General features: G+C 42.8%; 1 protein-coding gene and 1 non-coding gene across 2 annotated transcripts in view; both read right to left on the bottom strand.

The window, feature by feature from the left end:
• The window catches only part of IGFBP7 (insulin like growth factor binding protein 7), an 81,215-nt gene extending 59,186 nt beyond the window's left edge, over positions 1 to 22,029 (bottom strand). The window contains exon 1 of the mRNA XM_019025243.4: positions 21,415 to 22,029. Coding sequence (XP_018880788.3) covers positions 21,415 to 21,889 — 475 coding nt within the window. The 5' untranslated portion in view covers positions 21,890 to 22,029. The remainder of the gene's footprint in view (positions 1 to 21,414) is intronic.
• LOC115934490 (small nucleolar RNA U13) lies at positions 17,774 to 17,876 on the bottom strand. Its single transcript, XR_004070281.1, has one exon. It is a non-coding gene; the product is annotated as a small nucleolar RNA U13 (small nucleolar RNA).
• Positions 22,030 to 22,696: the final 667 nt, after the last annotated feature.

Raw genomic sequence — 22,696 nt, 5'->3', positions numbered from 1 at the left:
GGGAAGAATGAAGGTAAAAGTACCATAGTATGATATTTGAGGGCTGTTTCTGAAGCATTAGCCACTACTACTAATAATAAAAGCAACGGCCAGATTGAGACCCTATTGTGTGGCAAGCACTATGCTTAGAACCTCATATGAAGTTAATACTCTCACCAACCCTTTGGGTAAGCAATATTGTCCCCACTTTAAAGATGACAAAACTGAGGTTAAGAGAAGCAACTTGCTGGCTGGGCGCGGTGGCTCACGTCTGTAATCCCAGCATTTTGGGAGGTCAAGGCAGGTGGATCATCTGGAGGTCAGGAGTTCGAGACCAGCCTGGCCAACATGCTGAAACCCCATCTCTACCAAAAAAATACAAAAATTAGCTGGGTGTGGCGTTGGGCACCTGTAATCCTTAGCTACTTGGGAGGCTAAAGCAGGAGAATCGCTCAAACCTGGGAGGCAGAGGTGGCAGTGAGTGGAGATCACACCACTGCATTCCAGCCTGAGCAACAGAGTGAGACTCTGTCTCAAAAAAATAAAAAAAAAAAAAAAAAGAGAGGCAACTTGCCATTTAATAATCACACATTTAGTAAGTGGGGGAGTGGGGATTTGAACCCCACACTCTCCAAAACATTAATCTCCATAACATGTATGACTTAAATAAGCTTAAAAACACTACAATAATTAGAAATTCACCTTACTTAGATCTGAGGATGAATTGAAGTTTATACAATTTATAAAAATGAAAGTAGACTTTTTTAAAGCAGTTTTACTGCATCTATCCATATACAATTATAACTTTTTCCTTTTTTGAGTTCATTTTAAAATTATCCCTTTCCACATATTAAATTAAATCAGGCAGGAACCCTCAATTCTGGTAGCCATTATTTCTGTGAAGGAAAGAGTGAAATGTCATTTCAAAATGGACTCTATGTGGTTTCACATCTTTCAGATAGGACTTCTTTCCACTGAACTTTGGGAAAGACATATTTGCTACAAAGCTTTCCATCTCTCCCCCCAGCTATGACCTATTTTATCATCTGATTTCACATTTCAGTGAAGTCTGATGGGGTCTGTGGTCTCTAAAACACTAAGCTTCTAGTCACCCTTTGAATTCACCTTCAGCAACTGTGTCTGAAATGAAAAGCTAAAAAGAACTGCTGCCCAGCTATGGCAGACAATGTAGCCGGCTGACTCAGCCCCAGTGTCCACCACCCCCTTCTCTGTCTCTTTTGACAATAGGGTGGCCCAGTGATCATTTCTGGCCAATGAGATTAGGCAGAAATTTGCTGAGTATGGGCTTCTGGGAAACATTTGCTCACCTGATATAATGGGACATGTGGCTGGCATTGTCCTTTTCTCTATTCCTTCTAAATGTCTTTAATGATGACGATGATCTGAGGTGCAGAAGCCTTCTTGCAATTATTAAGCATGTAGACAAAAGCCAACATGCAAAGGATGATAGAGCAGAAAAAGTGAAAGGACCCTGGTCCTTGACAGCACTGCTGAGTGGTTAAACCCACACCAGAAACCATCTACACCTAAACTCCCTGTTCTACAAGCAAATAAACCCCATTTTGGCCAAGCCACTAGAGCCAAGTTTTCTATTACTTGCAGCTGAACACATTCTTTACCAATAGACCAGCTATTGTCCTTCTTGGTCATCATTCTTCTCTTCCTCTTCCCCAAATCCCACCATCTCCTTATATGTTGAGGGAGCTGGTATAGAGTAGGATCTTCACATCAGGTACAGACTTATGTACCTAAAAGTATTTGTGAATGAAAATTTCATAATTATACAATTGATTCAGAAAACTGCCGTCAACTGTTCCTTCACTCTTTGTTTGCGTAAGAATTTCCTGAGTCTTGCTACCATGAGAAATGTAGTATTTCCTGCTTTCTTGTCAGTGTCTGAAGTTAGGCTTTCTAGTTCTTATGATATACCCTATTGTTTTTAAGGACTTAGTGGGTCACAGTCACATCTTATTCTGTAGTGTTGAAACACACACACAAACAACAATAAAGTCTCCCCAGAGCACTCAATTTTATTCAAACTGACTGAACAGTTAATTTGTTCTCACAAAGTTCTTAATGCTCTTCAGTGATAGAGGTTTTATTTTTAGAAAACATGTGAGAAGGCAGGGCATGGTGGCTCACACTTGTAATCCTAGCACTTTGGGGAGCTGAGGCGGGCAGATCACTTGAAGTCAGGAGTTTGAGACCAGCCTGGCCTATGTGGTGAAACCCCGTCTCTACTAAAAATACACATACACACACAAAAATAGCCAGGTGTGGTGGTGCACACCTGTAATCCTAGCTACTTGGGAGGCTGAGGTGGGACAATTGCTTGAACCCGGGAGGCAGAGGTTGGCAGTGAGCTGAGATTGCACCATTGCACACTCCAGCCTAGGTGACACAGCAAGACTCCATCTCAAAAAAACAAAACATGTGAGAGCAACAGTTTATTTGATCACCTTTTCTAGTTTAGTTAACATTTTTCACAGAAAATGAAATTATACATTGGTTATTTTATTCAGCAGAGCTCAGAGATCCAGGCCGTGTGTATTCTTTGGGAGTTGGATCACCTGTAATTAACCACGCATATAGGAACCTGGGGGATAATTTTATCATGCTATGTTAGACAACTGCCACTGCCAACACCTGGAATTTAAGTTGCTTTAATTTACCAAAACAAAGCCTTAGAGTCTCTGGATGTGTTTCTTCAAAAACACACACACGGTTGAACAAAACAGGCAAAAGCATATGCACTTCCACATACTGGTAATGACCAGAGTAACTGGAGATTGTGGAAATGCAGAGTATTAACTATGCAGGGAATTTAATGCAGGAGACACAAGATTAGGAATGGAAGAACCATGAATGAATGAATGAGTGAGTGAAGCATATTTATGTTTAAATGCTTCTGACACTCAATTTTAGCTTCCTTTGGATTGAAATGTGGGTACATGTGTGTGTGTCCGTGTACACACCAACTCACCTGGATTCCTCATTCCAGCTTCATTCAATTCCCATTAGCAGCGGCTCAGCTTGGACACTCAAACACACTGAGTCTTGGTTGCCTAATTTATTAATACAATGTGAGGATAATACTTTACCATAGGGTTATTGTGAGGATTAAAAAAGGTGATATGCGTATGAACATATGTGAAAATTCTTAGAAAATGCACTGCGCTGTTACTGTTCCTATCTCCCAGTAGAATACGGGAATAATTCTGCCTGAAAATCACACGCAGCTTCTCCATTTTATACATGTATTCTCAGCACTGTTTACTGTATTAACAGGAATACCTGCCTTACAAAGGACAATTGTTGCTGAATGTGCTGGAGATTAAAGGGCTTGAGAAAAAGAGAAACAAGGCTTTGCCAGCCCTCTTAAGGACCCAAGGAGAGCTCCAAGGGCACGTGTGGTAAAAATGTTGTAAGTAAATTCTTTTCTAGTTTTAATAAGTGGAGCAGGAAACAGGCTGTCCCTGACAGGAGGAGAATAACAGCACATATCAGAAACTGAAGTGAAACAAGCGGTCAAATCATGGTCTCAGTATTATGCAGGGAAGTTGCATTTAAAGAGCTGCTGAGATTCAACCTGGAGGTATGCCATTGACTGTAGTCAAATAGAATAGTAGAGACCTTTTCTTTTCTTCTGTGAAAAAAAATCTTAAAGACAAAACCTCCAAATTTCACAAAGTTTTTCCCGTTTACATCTCAGATGGGTGGCTGCCCTTACAACAAACATTTTCAAGCTGCTCTAGTAGGAATGCGGATGCTTTTTATGAACCTCAATTCAATTATGTACAAAGGAATATTCTTTCCTTCTCCCTGTTATTTTGAAATATTTGATTGATCAAATTGAACTTAAAAAAAGAAAACTATTATAGTACACATATCCTTTCTGTTCTTGCTGGAATAACTCTTCATGATCTGAGATAGAAACCATGATTCCTGGTAATACTAGATGCAAACTAGGTAACAGGCAGCGTCCCTGGTTTTATGGCTAGTAACTGCAAATTTTATAAATAGAAACTAGGATGCAGGTACAACTCTCAATGGTCTCTATGCCATTGAAGATGAGCAGTCACAATACAAATCTAATGATAATTAACAAGTAATTTCTATTGTATTATTGAAATGTTTTGCTTTTGGGCTTTTGCTTTTAGGAGATAATGTGTCTGAATTGTTTAGAAGAGGCTATTAAGCTGGAATCACTAATGTCAATATATAAACATTTATATATATATATAAATCTTCATATCATTTGATTGGTAATTCCAATTTGGGATCTATTATAAAGAAATAACTCAGAAGAAAGATCTTTGTGTCTAAAGATGTGAATTAAAAGGCTATTTATGACAGAAAAACGAGTAAATTATGGTTCATTCAAATTATTACAAATATAGATTTATAAATAAAATTTATAAAATATTTAAGTACATGGAAAATATTAGTTATAAATTTAAAATTTGCAAATATATGGACTCCACATTTGCAAATTCACCTACTTGCTAAATGAAAAACAAGATATAAATACATATGGTTAGTATGATCAAAATAATGTCATATGAGGCTAGAAAAAAACTAGAATGGAATACAATAAAAATATTAACAATGACTGTCTTTGATTTCAATGAATTCTACAAATTTCCACTGTTAGTGTTTAATAACAAAAAAGATCTTTAGTGAAAATAAAATGAAATTAGCTTACATTCCCAGGACACACTGAAGCTGCACAGCAGCTAAAATTTAATTAACAAGGATATGTAAGTTTAGAATTTAAAATCCAGGCTGGGCGCAGTGGCTCACGCCTATAATCGCAGCACTTTGGGAGACCGAGGCGGGCGGATCACTTGAGGTCAGGAGTTTGAAATCAGCCTGGCCAACATGGTGAAAACCTATCTCTAGTAAAAATACAAAATTAGCTGGGTGTGGTGGTAAGTACCTGTAGTCCCAGCTACTCAGGAGGCTGAGGCGGGAGAATCGCTTGAACCTGGGAAGTAGAGGTTGCAGTGAGCGGAGATCACACCTCTGCACTCCAGCCTGGGCAACAGAGCAAGACTCTGTCTCAAAAAAAAAAAAAAAAAAAGAATTTAAAATCCACTGTGGTTTGTCCAAAAAGTGAAACTTCTGACAATTGTTAGAGACTAACTGCCAAACAGTATTCTCATCAATAGGTCATTGCACCTACTAAAATTTTTTTTTACACATTTGCCAGGGAACTAGGTAGAGTGAAGTGAATTTACTGCATATTTTTTTCCTTAGCATTTACTAAGGCATTTAAATACAATCTTTAAGATTCTTTTGGATCAATATTCTCTCCTTAGCTCAAGTCTAAGCAAACATAAGATTCACTCATCTGCACTCTGGAATGTCACTTTGGGCAAAGTAATAACTAATTCATTTATGTACTACCACACCTCTAGCCATAGTTACATTATGTATAAGCTCATAGAGTCTGCAAATTATAATGTATTCACAGGCCACAGATGTAAATGTACCTTTTGTTCACTTTTTCCCCTTCCAGTAGAAATTGCCCAGAAAATATGCTTCCAATAATTAAAAATGAAGGGTTGAGGGGTGTGTGTGTGCATTCTTTGTTCCTGTGCATTTTATTGGCTTGGCTTACACAGGGACTCTCTTATATTGAGTCTAACTCCCTCTTCTTTCTTCCACCAGGATGGACTGCAGGTTTCTAAGCTCCTTAGAGCAGGGGCAGTCTTTCTCCTGGGGCAAATTTCCATCTGGCACCCAGCACATCATTTACAAAAAGCAGGCACTGGATGTGAGTGATGGAATTATTATAATTTTCCACTTTCAGTGATAGTGAGGATCCAAGTAACCTTGTGTCCTGAGCTAAAAGATGGGTGCACTCCACAGAGCCAGGGACAGAGCCTACTTGCCAAGTGGAAACTGGGAGAGAGATGGCAGGCTTGGTTGTGGGGAAGGTGTGGACAGGACAGTGCCTTTGAGGGTGGCTCCATGTGAAGTAAGGGCCACGTGGGATGCTCTGTAGCTGGTGGGAAGGCTGTGCAGAAAAATGGGAGGAGAAGCCTCCCACAAAACCTTTCTGCCACTCCTATGAAAACTTAATGAACTCTGCACTTCTCACTAACATCTTGTAGGAGGGCGCAGGGCAAAAACAGGCTCATCATGGGATAGTCAAAACAAGGCTAGTTTATGTGTTTGTTAAATTGCATCAAGAGTCATCCAAGAATTATTTCCTAAATACCTGCTCTGTGCCCCGAATGACGTTATATGCTTTGAGGCATATAAAGGAAGTGTCACCCACACTTGGGTTCTGCCCTCGGAATCCTTGGTAGTTCTCTAATGCTTGTTGCTGAACCCTTGACCATTTCCAAATACGGTCAATCCTCATTATTTGTGGATGCCATATTTGCAAATTCACCTACTTGCTAAAATGTAATTGCCTCCCCCAAATCAAATCATTTGCAGACATGCACAGAGCAGCAAACATTTGAGTCACGGGGTCCCCACTGAGGTGGAACAAGGCATCACTCTGGCTTCTAGTTTCAGCTGTCACACTGTTAAACAAGCACCCCTCTTACAGTCTGTGTGGTGCCACTTCTTTTTGTATTTTTGTGCTTTCTGATGGTGACTCAGCTGTCTAAAATGGCCCCAAACTTTGTGCTGAAGTGCTGTCTAGTTGTTCCTTATGAGCAAGCAGGCTGTGATATGCCTTATAGAAAATACGGGTGTTAGACAAGCTTCATTCTGGCTTGAGCTGCAGTGCTTGCTGTTGGCCATGAGTTCAATGTTAATGAATCGTAATTTATATTAAATAACGTGTCTTTAAACAGAATCACACATAAAACAAAATTATATATTGATCAGTTGATAAAAATGTGATTGGAGGCTTGCAGGAACCTAACTGAATTGCTCCTAGAAGCAGTGGTTCAGTATTTGCTAATTCAGTGCTTGTGGTGACTTACTAGAACAAAACTTCAGCGAATAATGAGAACGTATTGTACTTATGCCTTCCTTTGCTACTGTTTAACTGAAGGGCAAGGTAGACTAAGATTAACCTTTATTAAAGGCCAATTGTGGGCCAAACACTGTGCTAAGAACTTAAAATACATTAAGTCATGTAACTCTCACAACCGCCTTGTGAGGTCGGTAGTATCTTCGCTTTACAGATGAGAAAACTGATGCTCAGAGAGGTTAAGTACATTTCTCAAGGCTGCACAATCCCCATACCCGTTGCCTGGGAAATGATTAGAGGAGAGATGATAAAATGGAATGGAACACTGCTGTCAGTCTCAGAGATTTTGTGACAATAGAGAGTAACTATAAGGGATAATTTGAGAAGATGCCCATCGGAAAGGCCTCAGCCAAGTGACAAGAGATACTCCTCTAAGCTGAGGGACCAATAAGCTAAGCAGAGCCGCCTCTCCCTATCAGAGATTCCAGATAGATGACAGAGGTGGGCTTCCATCAGTGTGAAGGTTCCCCTTTCCAACAGGGCACATAATAAATCCACTCTTAATTATGCATTCATTTTGCAACAAGAATCTATTGAGTGCCTACCATATCCCAAGGACGGTTTAGACATTGGAGATTCAGTAGTGAACAAATAGATAAAAAGCACTGGGCTCATGGAGCGTATGTTCTAGTGAAATAATAGAAAGATTGGATCATGTGGCTTTAGGTGAATACTTTTCTGAGTGTTTTGGGATACATTTTTAAAATGCCAACAAAACTGACATATTTCCATTCTGTCTGATTCAAATAACAGCTCTGAAATAGCCAAAAAGATAAGAAGTGGCCAAACCATTTATGCTGCCTGCACTATATTGGGTGATCATGTTTTCTAGGGCTTACACTTCCCATGGCACACTAGATCTTCTCAAAGTCCCCTGTTGCAAAACACTAGGTGCAGGATAAACTGAGCAAAAACTGGCCTATTATTATTATGATTATCCCAAAGGAATGAAGCATCCCAAAAAGTGACTTGAAGTCTTTTTAGAACAATAGTTCTGAACTGGGGCTGGACATTAAGTCATCTGGAAAGTTTTAAAAAGTCCTGCTGCCCAGGTCACATCCAAACCAATTAAATGAGAATCTTGGAGTGGAGCTCAGGCATCAGCATTCTGTAAAGCTCCCCAGGTGATTCTGATGTACAGCCAAGGTGAAGAACCACTGCTTTAGAAGGTGATAGAGTGCATAGTATACGGTGAGTCGGTAGTCCCAATGTTCTGCCAATTTCACTCAAAATTGCTGGCGATGGTGGATCTGAAAAGTTATCTAGCTTCTTAAACCTCTTCTTCATACCTTCATTTCTTTACTCGTCAACCCACCCTGGAAGGTGGACATTATCACCTCTCAGACAGATGCAATGAATCAACCTAACTGGGCACTTTCTGAGTCGAAATACATCTGTTTATAGTTGAATGTCTTGATTTTTAAATGGTTTTTTAAAAATGAGTTCCTGCTAAGCTGAGGCTACATGTATAAGACAAAGAAGAGACACATGAATTACAGCAAGAACTTTATTATTTCCACCAATAAGACTCTAAAAGCCAAAGATAATACTCAATATGTACATAATGGGCATTAATTGTGCTCTTTTTCTGCCAAACTCTGTGATTTTGGTTCATATTCTCTTTGGGGCCAGTACTTCAATTTTTTTCCCCATGAACCACCCAACAAAAATTATTGAATATTTCCTATGTATAAAATACTGGTAGAATATCCAGGGAGGAGGGAGTCCAGTGATTACTAAATGTGAGTGACCTCTGAATTCAAAATGATTCTATATCTAAAAGGTGCTATTAAAAATAATGTGAATGACAATGAGCTTGAAGATGGAAATATTCTATGCTGCAAAGCAAAACATGTCCTCTGGCCAGCATCCTGGGTGGTTCCCATTAGACTGTCTGCATTTGGACTCTGGGATCTTCCAAGAGATGGGCAGAACTCCCTGTTCTAGAATCTCTGCAGAGCAAGATGGAAGTTCCCACGAATTTTCTTTTTAAGAAAACTACCCTGTTATTTTGTTTACGCAGGTCTGAACATAGGTTTCAGATCTAACCTGGGAACACATGAGGCAGTATTGTGTTTGGACTGGTCAAAGTAGGACATCAGCAAGGCACTAATATATTAATTCATACTCAGTTCTATAATGCTAATAACAATAAACATGGAAACGAAACAGCATTTAGTGAAATCCTACTACATACCAGGTACCAATGTTTTTCATGTATTGCCTCACTTAACTTCACAAAACTCTAAGTATAATAACATTGTTATTATACCTGTCTTGCAGGTAAAAAAAAATCACGAATGAAGGAGGTTAGGGTCACACAAATAGTTAAGTGGCAGAGTGGGGATTTGACCCAGGTGGTCTGACTCCAAAGTTCATCTCCTTAACCACTCTGCTTTATTTCCTCTCGTACACCAGCTAATCTTGGCTTCTGGGTGACCCGGCACTAAGAGTTGAAAGTAACTGGTAGGGACAGCCCTGGGTGAGCACGGGAGACCTGTCAAACCCACAGTCACACCATGGGGTTACAGCTATCTCTCCTACCCCTTGGGCTTGTCCTAAAAAGGGAGATAGGCTTGGGGCTGATATATGGTGTGGATTATGATCCTAAGACACGTGAAAAACTTCATCCCAATGGAGTGTCAAGAACAAAAGGGCTGACCATCTCTCCTGGATGACATGGACTGAACTGGCTGCCTTTCAGAGGTGGCATGCCAAGTTTTTGCTTATTCGCTCTCTCGGGAGAACGTCAGGTGGCTCATAGGTCTGGGGATGGAGTTAGGAGGAGTGGACTGAGCGGGACTCACCATTTATAAAGTTACTGGCCAAGCTCGGTAACTAAGAAAGGGTTGGTGGGTGAAGAAAAGAAAATCTCACTTCTTTGAGTTCAGTCAGACAAGAAAAAGGGGCAGCATGCAGTAACAGGCCAGGCTGAATGGGTGAAAAGAAAGAGGCCTCAGATGAGAGGACATGGGGAGGTGGGAAAGGGGCACGAGCTGCTCACTTTGCCACATTGCAACTGGGTCCAGAACAGGCCTGCCCTGTCCTGCCAGTTATTTTCTAGTGAACCAAAGGCCCAGCAGTGCAGAAAGAGTCAAGTCAGATCAACTTTTCCGTCCTGCTCTGAGGCTCTGATCTGAGACACAACAGAGCAGAGAGGGGCCTCTGGCTCTGAAGCCCTGGCCTGTCAAATATCTGGCAGCGTCTTGATCTCTGCCCCAGCCTGCCCTTTCCCACTGAGCTGAGCATTTCTACTAAGCAGCCACACTGCATGGGACTCTCATCTCCCCTTCTCTCACTCAGAGAGCACTGCTGCACAAGCATTTCATTCTCCATCAAACGCTCTATGGCTTCCTGAGGGGGGTCCTTTGGAAGCCAGGGGTGCAGTGTAATTGCTGCATCTGCTATTGAAATTCACTTTTGGAGTTCTGTTCCTGGAGCAGAAAGTTCTGAAAGCTCCCATGGAGAAGGAGCAGGCTCTGAATCCTGCAGGCTTGGGCTACCCTAAAAAATTTTTGAAGCCTCATTTCTGTGTGGTCTCTTTCAAAACCTTCTGAATGTTCCAGGAGATCTATTTCTTGATAAATTTTTCTTCCTTGCTTGGGGTCAGGCCAGAAGAGAGCAGAACAGATGTCAGATCTAAAGCTTTCCCAACTCAACCACTTGAACACTTGCACACTAATCTGTGGTGATGTAAATGAAAATGCCTTTGAGCATTTCTCACTCAGAGAAAAAGACAAACCTCTGCAGAAGCTGGAGACTTCCCTTCAAGAAAAACAACATGAAAGAACAGGATGATTGGAGTCAGCTGCCTTTCTGCCTGTAAGAATATGAAAGCCCTCTTTTTTCTTCTCCCTCAAAAAGTCTAAATGGATTATGCTTAATTGAGTTCTCAAACCCCTGCATGAATTTTCCTTCTGCAAGTTGTCACCTAGTTGACAAAAATATGCTTCAATTTAAAAAAATGCAAATTCCTTAGACCATAGCTTAGATATGGACTAAATATTATTACTCAAACTGGGAAAATTGATGATGGGACAGTGCTGGAGTCAGGGGTTAAGGTCACCATTCAGGGTTAAACCTCAGGTGAAAGCGAATACTTGAGCATGTTGACAGTTACCTTAGTGATTCTTTTCCTCTAGCCTACTCAGAGTTACTAGAAAGACCTGGAAAATGATCAAACAGCACACGCAAACATTATGCTCCAAGAGGTCTTTCTTGGACTAATATTCATGCTAGCAGCCCTAGCACACTCGCTGATCCTTCAAGAGCCTCTGGATTGCAACTGAAAGGTTGGGCTCTAAGGTTTTCCTTCTGTCGTCCAGGCTGGAGTGCAGTGGCACAATCATAGCTGACTGCGGCCTTGACCTCCTGGGCTGAAAGTGATCCTCACACCTCAGGCTCCCAAGTAGCTAGGACTACAGGCACACCACCAAGCCCAGCTAATTTTGTAATTCTCTTTTTGGTAGAGATAGGGTCTCACACTATGTTGCCAGGGTTGGTCTTGAACTCCCGGTCTCAAGGGATCCTCTGCATCAGCCTCCCAAAGCACTGGGATTATAGGCATGAGCCACTGTGCCCTGCCAGGCTCTACATTTCTTATTTCTTTTTCTTTTCTTTCTTTTTTTTTTTTTTTGAGACAGAGTCTCACCTTGTCATCTAGGCTGGAGTGCAGCGGCTCCATCATAGCCTCCTGCAGCCTTGATGACTGTGCTAGAGCGACCCTCTCAGTTTAGCCTCCTGAGTAGCTGGGACTACAGGTGCTTCCCACTGTGCCTGGCCAATTAACAATTTTATTTTTATTTTCAGTAGAGATGAGATCTCACTATGTTGCCCAGGCTGGTCCTGAACTCCTGAGCTCAAGAGATCCTCCCACCGTGGCCTCCCAAAGTACTGGGATTACAAACAAGAGCCACTGTGCCTGACCAGGCTCTAAGATTGCTAATCTGGCTATAGAAGGACTAATGTTAGCCACCTCAGAGACATTCATTCATTTTAAGAAACATCATCTTTCACTGAATATAATATGACATTTTTTAGAAGGCACAGCATATGTACCATAAAGAGCCATCTCAACTCTGACATAAACTTTGTTATCATACAGCATGTTTATTTTATGCAAATGAAAGAGCTCCTTTAGATGTATTTAGACACAAATATATAACCCCCTTGCTCATTCATCAAAAACAAAATATAGGCAAAATAAATTCAGGAAAGTCTTCCTAAAACTTTTTCACACCCAAGGGTTTGACTCTTCTGAATCTCTTTTGTTAGAAACTTCTTATTTTGAAATAATTCCGAGTTTATAAAAAAGAAAGATAGCACAGAGAGTCAATGTTGCTGGTCTACGTACCACACTTTGAATAGCAAGCCTGTAGCAGAATACCTAAAGTAAGTACCAGAATTGCTATTTACCACCTGTGTGATGTCTGATCTGCAGCGTCTTTATTTGGAATTTGGGATAATTCCCCTTACCTTCCAGGGTTGTTATGAGTAGCATATGAGGAAAATCCACAGAAGTCCTTAGCAAACCGTCAAGTACTTCACAAATACCCGTTGCAGATGCATTCCTTGCCCTCAAGGCATTTACAGTCTAGTTAATAATTCTTTACAGTTATTTGGTGCCGCATAGCCTGCATAGTTTACACAGTGCTTTCATATCTGTTATGTAATTTGACCTTCTCAATAATCCTGTGAAGGTATGAAATTGTACCTTCATTTATTATATACATTCTCCTGAAGTTTTGAGGAGGTTGTTTTTTTACAGTGGCCAAGCCTGCTTCGAACCTGTCGGGTTGGCCTTGGCCTTGTCAGTGCTCTTTACTGTGGGAACTTCATACCATATGAATGGGGCTTTGTCAACACAGGGTTCCTAGGTCTGTTTCACCTGAAATGAACCTTTCTTATTTTTCAGACACAAAACTTCTCTGTAACTCTGGCCTGCTTTTGGGACCAGAGGCCCCTCCCTGGATTCCCGGGACTGCTCCTCTCCCTGGTAACCCTCTCCTGGTAGGGACATTGATGGGGGTGAGGCTTACTGTTAGCTCCAGCTGTTTCTAATTAACTTTGACTGCTCTCCTCTGTAAAACAGTAAAGGCAATTCAACACATCAGCTTTTTCAAAAGGGCCATATCATTTTGCCATTAATCCAACTTGGGATAAAACAGAGGTCAACTATTTAATACAATCAATTTTAAGTAAAAAAAATAAGTAAACGTTTCCTCCCCTCCCCCCATTATCATCCTGGCTTTTTTCTTCTGATCTCATTTTCTCTCAGAGGCCTGGTGGAGGAGACGGTCTTGATTGACCTGGAAAAGCCATATATGACAGGCTGGGGGAAGCTTCCCTTGAACATTTCTAGTCCTCCACTGCTACCTCCACATAAGAGTAAAAGACTCACTGGGAAATCTTTGAAATTACCTTAAATAAGTGGGCTTATTAATTCACATATACCTAAGTCTCCTTCCATTTCAAAGCTTTCTAATTGTGCCACTCCTAAATTTCAAATAAAGGTTACACTCATATTCCCTGGCTTAAAAATTCTTTTGATGATAATTCAGGGTTCCCCAGCTGCTAAAAACAAGATGTTATTTGTCTAACAATGAAAAACACAGATGAGGTTAGATTGTTTGTGGGGTAGGGGTGGCTTGAGGTAAAGGAAGCATCATAATCTCATCCACTGTAGGGAGGAATTTTGAATCAGTGAAGGCTAGCTGGCCTTGGACTCCATCCAAGGGTGTTCTGTCACTGAACTATCCAAGAGAGCCTTATAAGGCGGTTTCTTCTAGAAGGCCAGTATACAGTGGACCCCAAGGGCAGGCTCTAGGGACAGGATGGAAATCGTATTTCAGGATGTTAACAAATGCCTGCTCAGCTTAATCATTCCATCTCAAAGCTGTATAGTTTAAGAGATTTAAAAATTATAAAATCCTCCCCCAGATGTGGCCCCTCCCCCTCAAGTTATTTCTCAGCTCTCCTAAAGAGAGTCTCCTGACTTCTGCCTGAACACGGTATCCTATTCAATAGTTTTTACTGGAAAGTTCTTCCTGATGTGTCGTCTAAACGTGCCTTGTGGCTATTTAATTCCAGGCCTTTTAATGCTGTCCTCCTGAAGAACTGTATTAAGAGAATAATTTGTCAGGAACCTTCCATTTAATAACTAATTCCCAAACGATGAAGAAACATTAACTTGTTCTTTAGATTACTTTCCTCTGAAAGAATCCTAAGTCCTCTAAGGCCCCACTTTGTCCTTCAGTTTTTCAAATCTTTCCTAAAATGCAGTGATTGAAACTGGACAAAATGATAATAAAGAACCAGTGATTCACTCAATATTCTAGAAATTTCTGTGCTCAAGAAGGGCAGCTGAGGCCAGAAAAATTTTAAAGCATTTCTATTGGACTGGAGCAGACTCTTAGGGAAGGTGACTTTTTCTGTTTCTGATCTGAAAGCAGAGAGAAGGAGTAATAGGGACTTTAGGGGGAAGAGACTCCTGAAAGGAGCAAGTGGTGGTAATTTGGAGGCAGGACTGGCTAATAAGGCAAGCGAGGTGAAGGCACTTTATGAGCAGTCACTGAATAAGAAAAAGCTCCACAAGGGCTTTTCACTCCCAAGTAGCAAGCAGCTTGCCATGGCAGGCTGGGAACACGGATTTGACAATGCTTCTGAGATCAGAGAGGGAAGTCTTGGGAAGGAGTGTAGGCATCTGTTGTTGTGATTACAGTAACAGCTTCCTTATGGGAGTCTCTGACTGCAGTCTCACCCCCTTCCAATCCATTCTCCCAACAGCAGCCAACAAAGCTTTTCTAAAAGCACAAATCCAGCTCCATCACTCAGCGCTCCCACTGCTCTGTGACAGCGTCTCAGCTCCTTAAGGGGTCACAGGCCCTCCCCTATCACTGGGCTCTGTCACGCGGCCAGCTGCCTCCTTCTCCCTAGGCAGTCCCACCAAACCTCATGCGAGTCCTTCTGCTGGCTATGCTCTGGTTATCTCCTTTCTCTTAAAAAATTGTTTTAACTGATAACTGAAAATTGTATATATATGGTATACAACATGATGTTCTGATGCATGTAGACATTTTGGAATGGCTAAATCAGGCTATTTAACATATGCATTACCTCATACACTTTTTTGTGTGTGTGGTAACAACATTTAAAGTCTGTGATCTTAGAACTTTTCTTTTTTTTTTTTCTTTTTTTTTTTTTTTTTTTTTGAGGCAGGGTCTTGCTCTGTTACCTAGGCTGGAGTGCAGTGGTATGATCATGGCTCACTGCAGATTTGACCTCCTGGGCTCAAGTAATCCTCCCGCCTCAGCCTACCAAGTAGCTGGGACTACAGGTGTGTGCCACCACACCCAGCTAATTTTTTTATTTTTTTATAGAGACGAGGTCTCGCTATGTTGCCCAGGCTGGCAATTTTCAGGTGTATAATATATTGTTATTAATTATAGTCACCATGAGGGACAATATATCTCTTGAGCTTATGTCTCCTCTCTAACCAAACTTGTGTGTCCTTTGACCAACATCTTGCCAATCCTGTCCCCTCCTCCCAACCCCATCTCTGGTAACTGCTGTTCTATTTTCTGCTTCTATGAGTTTGACTTTTTTTAGATTCCACATATAAGTGAGATCACATAGCATTTGTCATTTTGTGCTTGGCTTTTTTTTCACTTAATATAATGCCTTCCAGGTCCCCTCATGTTGTGGCAATGACAAAGTTTCCTTCTTTTTAAAGGCTGAATAGTATTCTATTGTATATATACAGTATTTTCTTCTCATCTCCCTTCTAACTCTACCACAACCTCTATGCTAGCTCTTCTCCACCCAATTCCTTCTTATCCCTGTCTCAGTCAGGACATCATTCTTCCACTAAGTGATTCTTGGCTTTTCCTCCACAAACCTGGGTCCCCTCCTCTGGCTCTCTGACAGTCCTCATGGTACTACTGCGTTAGTTTAGTGAAGTATTACACTGACTTGCACTCCCCCAATATAAACCAGACAATTAATGACTTCATTTAATTTGAAACCCCTTTGTTTCAACTTTCAATGAAGTTCATACATTTACTGAAGGATGGTAGAACATGGGCATTTAAATGATATATTATCAACATAAAAAATGAGTCTAATGAATCTAAAATGAGCTTCTCAAAGAATGAAGGTTTAAAACTCATCAAATAAAATGAGTACCTGAAAATCAAAATCTATACTGAAGCATTTTCCACTTACAGAACAGTTTCTATAGCTCTGGACCTAATTTTACTTGGCAAGGGGATATGGAAATGTTGGGATTTGGGGGGAAAAGTTACCATCCAATGTTAGAGTTCAGGATTGCTGATGACAGAAAGGAAGGCAAATCAATGTCAGATGAATTCCCTGGCCTAGACTTTAGGAAGGCAGAAGATGCCAGGAGGAAAGAGAGCAGACAGGCGGGAGAGGGGCTTTCCTGCATTTCCAAACAGGAAGGTGCTTTCTTAAGAGGATTCCTTTGTTAATCAACAAATATTTATGATATGCCCAATTATTAGCCAGACACTGTGTTTATAAGGAGTTATAAGATGAAATCCCTCTTTTACAATGGTTACAGTCTAGTGGGGAAGACAGACATTCAAAGAGCCCTTTTGTGGCAGTTGGAGAAGATCTATAGTAGCCAACTTGTTCTCCACTCAGGGCCCAAGGCCTTGCTGTTCCCTTTGCTGAAATCCTCCCAAGCGTTCTTAGCATGGCTCTACTCATCTCACTTAATACTGCTCATTCATCTGGAGTCTCTAACCTATTTCTCTGATGTACACCCTTCACAGCATGTACACATTGTGTGAAAATATGTTTCCTTGTTTCTGTGTATCTTATTCAAGGCTACTTACCCTGAGATTAGGAGAGTGCCTAGCCAATTCATAGGTTGATTCATTCATTGATTCATGCATTAGACATGTGTTTAAAGCACATACTACATACCATGCACTTATCTAGGTCCTTGGGTCTGTCTATATGAGGGAGCAAAATCTCCCTTCCCACCTGGAGCTTACTTTCATGTTGAATAATGACAACAATTAATGTTCATCCAATGCTTTCTATGGATAATATTCATGACATTTAATCTTCATGACAACCCTATGAGATAGATAATGGTTATAATCCCTGTCTTATAAGTGAGGAAAACCCTGGGCAGACAGGTCAAATAACTTGCTCAAGGCTATAGTTAGTAAGTGGTCAAGATTCACACCAAGGGAGTCTGGCTTGAGAGCTCCTCATCTTAACTTCTCTGCTATACTGCCTCTTATATACAGATACACAGTACACGTGGAATAAATATTAGTTGAAACAATGGCTGGATGCATAGCTCTAGAAGAACAAATACATCATTTTGGGGTGGGGGAAAGTCAGAATGCTTCTCAGAGAAACTGACAGAGCTGATCCTTGAAGGCTAGGTAAGAGCTCATTTTTTAATTTTTTTTTTTTTTTTTTGAGATGGAGTCTTGCTCTTTTGCCCAGGCAGGAGTGCAGTGGCGCTATCTTGGCTCACTGCAAGCTCTGCCTCCCAGGTTCACGCCATTCTCCTGCCTCAGCCTCCCGAGTAGCTGGGACTACAGGCGCCTGCCACCACGCCTGGCTAATTTTCTGTATTTTTAGTAGAGACGGTGTTTCATTGTGTTAGCCAGGATGGTCTCAATCTCCAGATCTTGTGATCCGCCCGCCTCGGCCTCCCAAAGTGCTGGGATTACAGGCGTGAGCCACGGCGCCCGGCTGCCCATTTTTTAAATTATTATTATTATTTTTATTTCATGTCAGACAGGTAATGTGCCAATGTCATAAAAGGTTTGGGGGCGACATACCTCACACATGTGTATGAACACTCAATCATCATGCTTATGAACTACAAAAGGATCATAGGTAAGAGTTCAAAGGATGGAAAGGAAGTGAAGGAGGGTGCAACTGTGGTGCGTGTGGAGGTGAGAGGCGTTGCAGGCAGAAGGCACAACCTCTACAGAGGCATGAAAGCATAGAGACATATGTGCTGAAGTGTGAATACCAGACACTTACTGTGGCTAGTGCATAAAGGAGGTTGGAGAGAAGAGGTCAAAATGGTAGAATGGAGTTATATTGTGAAGGGCCTGTTATGTCCTGCTAGGTAGTTTGAACTTGGTCCTAAAGGTACTAATAAGGGAGACCCTTAAGAATGACATTCTGATTCCAGAAGTGGAAATTAATTCTGAGGGAGAAAGGATGGTACCTAATGAGACCAAAGCGGCTGAAATGAGATTGCTAAAGAGCTCAGATTTAAAAGACTATGAACAAAAGGTATAACCAGTAATTGGAATACAGAAGCATCATGTTCTCTTCCAACTATGAAATTTTATTACATATCTTAGCTTCTTTGTATCAACTTCTTTTTATTAAATGGAATCTTCAAATTCCCCCTTCTGGTTATCCATGACTTCAGGGACCTCAATACAATCTAATGGCAGTAAATTCATAATGACAGTTCCAAGATTTGAAATTATTTGCTGATTATCTTTTAGACATATTTTCAAGCAGATCGCTTTGCCTCCTACCAGAGAGGTAAGGAAAACAAGCAGACCAAGATCTCTTCCCAGTTGGGTAAGTGGTGATCTTAGAAAGGAGGAAGACTGGGGCAAGCTCCAGGGCTCCAGGGCAAGTGCTCTGGGAGGTGAGTTTGTAACTTGTACAGATACTTTCTCAATCAGTAACAACAAATCTGTTTTGTACATCCCTGGTATATAGCACCTAGTAGAGTGCTGACTCAAGTTAGCTGCTCAGTAAATGCATGTTAAATGGAACCAAAGACCAGAAGGCAGATTGAATCACACCATTGTGGCTGAATCCCACAATGCTGCCCCTACCTGGCCCCTACCCAAGTTATACTCAAGCATAACTTAAGTTTCTTCTGAGAATAGAAGGGAACCTAGAGGTCTAGAGGAACCTAGACAATGCATTTCCTATTCTGTGCAAAGCCCCAGAATGAAATGGCACAGAAGTAAATGGCACTCTGTCCAGTTTGCTTCTATGATTGTCAAAACCCATCCAGGTGTCAGAAGAAATATTTAGGGGACGTGATAGGGATCAGTCTATTGTCTCTGCTGTGGAAAGGTTCTGCTGTGGGAAGGGCTTCCCATTCTCTTCTGCTCTCTTTGGCATTCTCCTATAAATGGTCTCTGCCATTTAGACCTCATCTCTCTCAATTTAGGATGAGAAGAAATGGCTAATTTAAGTCAAGGTTTCCAGTTTTAGATGCTGTTTTCTCTAACATTTCCCCAAATATAAAGAAAAGCCGGGCCAGAACCCTCAAAGGGTTTGCAGTCTGGAGAGGTACTGAGCTGGGTGTACATGGTAACGAGGTTATGAAACTGGTTCTATATGACTGTCAGTCTCAATATTTTATAATCAGACTGTGTGAGTGTTTGGTGATGTAAGTAGCAGGTGAGAAAAAGGAATATTAAGTTTAAACTAGAAATTGACAACACTTGAACAATCACCAAGCTAATCTTCTGCTCTGATAAGGCAAGTATCTGCCATTTTGAAAAAACTATAAAGTTCCCCATTGTAATGTTTATAAGAAAATCTCAATATTTGGAATAAATTCTTAAATAACGCACATTTATCTTTTCATGATGTGACCGACAAATGAGATCCAAAGTAACAAATAACTGTTTCCATTGTAAACATATGCAGATTATTTTGGGTTGCAATTTTCTAAGTTTAAGGTGATGATACTATAAATAGTTACTAGTGAGTTACACAACTTAAGGCTTTCAATAGTGAACTCTGAAACTGATGACATACAACCTATTAGTTTGTGGACTTCTGGGAAAAGCTCTAAAGAAAGAATTTGGAAATTCTGGAGAAAGTCTGAACTGTGTTAAAGAAGCAACAGCTTCTGTAACCTCAGAACTGCCTCCTCTCCCTTTTCTACCTTGGCTAAGATCAGGAGCTGCCAACATTGAATGTCTGACTTTCCCTTGAAAATACTGCCAATGGAAAATGTTATTTCAGGCATTAGAGTTAAAATTTCTATGTGCGTGTGTATGTGCGTGTATTTGCAAGTCCAGACTTTATTTTCTTCTTTCTTTCTTTTTTTTTTTTGAGATGGGGTCTCTGTCTGACACCCAGGCTGGAGTGCTGTTGTGTGATCTCGGCTCACTGCAACCTCCGCCTCCCAGATTCAAGCGATTCTCCTGCCTCAGCCTCCTGAGTAGCTGTGATTACAGGCATGCACCACCATGCCCAGCTAATTTATATATATATATTTTTTATTAGAGATGGGGTTTCACCATGTTGGTCAGGCTGATCTCGAACTCCTGACCTCGTGATCTGCCCATCTTGGCCTCCCAAAGTGCTAGGATTACAGACGTGAGCCAACCCACCCGGCCTATTTCCTTATTTCATTTACAGCAAGCTTGGACTTGTTTGGAATAAAATAAACAATCAAACATAATCTCAAAGACATTTCTGCTGAACAGTGTATCCTGGGGACAAATTATGCAAAACAATACAAATCAAAGAAACAGGAAGGAAAAACAAAATGGTCAGAAGGTTGACAACAAAGTGCATCACAAAAACAGTCTTCAAAGAGTTGGTATTTTATTTTTGCCTACAAATAATTAGCTAGTTAGATTACTGTTTGAGAACCTATAATTTTTAGAAAGTGGACTATTTTCTTCAATACTAAGAAATCAGGGCTGTGCACGGTGGTTTATGCCTGTAATCCCAGCAGGCCGGGATTACTTGAGCTCAGGAGTTCGAGACCAGCCTAGGCAACATAGTGAAACTCCGTCGCTATAAAACAAAACAAAACAAAACAAAAAAACAAAAATTGGCCAGGCGTGGTGGCACAGGCTTGTAGTCCCAGCTACTTGGGAGGCTGAGGCAGGAGGATCGCTTGAGGCAGAGGTTGCAGTGGGCCAAGATCGTGCCACTGCCCTCCACCCTGGGCGACAGAGCAAGATCCTATCTTTAAAAAAAAAAAAGTCTGTTTGGAAGTCCTTACTTTATATTTAATTGTCAAACTCCTTTCCCCCATCTCTTGACTTCACCTCTCTCTACATCCCCAAGCCAAGAAAGAATGATGAGAAATGGACAGATGTTAGCACGAGTTGGGTGCGCTTTGGGCATGGGGAAGTCTGAGGTCTCGGAAAATCTTTTCTACATATACACCCGGCCCTCACTTTCTGGACGCACGCACCAAACTCTCAAAATAAAACCACCAAAAAGGAGAAGGGGGGGCGTCGCCCACCGCTCCTGGCATTCCGCGGCTGCCAACTCTTTCCCTCCCATCTGGCTCCTGGGATGCCCGCAGGGGAATCGCAGTGAGCAGCGCGGGGCGAGGCCTCCGCGGACGCCCCGTCGGATGTGCCCTTCGCTGGGCCGAGCGGCGCAGGGTTGGAGAGGGAAGCGCTCGTGCCCACCTTGCTCGCAGGTGCCCTTGCTGACCTGGGTGATGGCCTTCTCCCCGCGGCTCTCGGCCCTCTGGCTGGCGGCGCGCAGCTGGCAGCCGCTCGGGTAGGTGGTGCCGTCGCTGCCGCACACCGGGTAGCGGCTCTTGCACACGCACACGCCGCTTACCCCCGGACCGCCGGCTGCTGCCCCGGCTTTACCCTTCCGCCTCTTGCGGCTCTTCACGCACTCCATGCCCGGCGCGCAGTACCCCCTGCCGGCGCCGCCACCCCCGCACGGCTCGCCCTCGCCGCGGGCGCACATCGGGCAGCAGCCGCACGCGTCGCGGGTCTCGCCCAGCAGGCAGCCCAGCGGGGGCAGGGGCGGGCAGGAGGCCGGCTCGCAGGGGCCGCAGGTGTCCGAAGAGGAGGAAGAGGAGAGGGGCAGGAGCAGGAGCAGCAGCCCAGCGGCGCCGAGGAGCAGGGCGCGCAGCGACGGCCGCTCCATGGCGGGGTGCGGTGGCAGCGGCAAGGGCGCGAGTGAGCCGTGTCGGGCCGGCCGGCGCCTTAAACCCGCCGCCCCGCCCGGCCTGTCCGCGGGAACCACACCCCGGGGCGTGAGAGCACGGGGGCCCCGCCCGTGCCGCCCTCCCGGCCCCGCGGGGCCTGCGCGCGCGCTCCTGCTGGCGTGGGGGGGTGAGCGGGCACTCGGCGTGACCGGCCCATGGGCGCTCGGTCTCACGCCCGCTTCGCAGAGCTCACCCCGCCAGCTCCTGCTCGGTCCCCAGTCCCCTGCCCGGAGCCCTCAGGGATCGCACTGCAGTGCGAGCGGCTCCTCCACCCTCTGGTTTCTCCCCGTTTCCGGTCAATATATTTAAACTTCTTAACAACCGCGGCTTCGAGACTATCCAGGGTTTCATCTATTAAATCCTCCGTGGGCCTGAGACACCTGAGTGCTCATTACTCTGTGGTTTGGGAAGCTCTCTTAAGAACAAGCTGTTAAAAACCCCCACTTGTGGACTGTGTCCCCGCTGGCCACAGGCCTGCTGTGGTCTTGGGTGTCAAGCACTAAAAGGACAAATCGTTGCCAACCACTTCCCTTTCTGGAACCTCTTAACTGCCTGCACCTCCCTCCCCGCTTTGTCTCCCAGTGGCATTCAACAAGACTCTGTGCTTTTTTTGTGCTGAGCCGTTTTCAGTGAGTACTGGAATCCGTGTGAGAGCTGTGCCCTTGTTTTGAGTTCTTGCTGAACTGCTCGCACTCCAGCAAGCCTCTCGGGAGAACAGAGCGCAGCTGAGAGGAGCAGGGGTCCCA

The sequence above is a fragment of the Gorilla gorilla genome, chromosome 3 (assembly GCF_029281585.2).
Source record: "Gorilla gorilla gorilla isolate KB3781 chromosome 3, NHGRI_mGorGor1-v2.1_pri, whole genome shotgun sequence".
Lineage (NCBI taxonomy): Eukaryota > Metazoa > Chordata > Mammalia > Primates > Hominidae > Gorilla > Gorilla gorilla.
The sequence above is the reverse complement of the archived record's forward strand: the minus strand, read 5'-3'. Positions and strand labels throughout refer to the sequence as shown.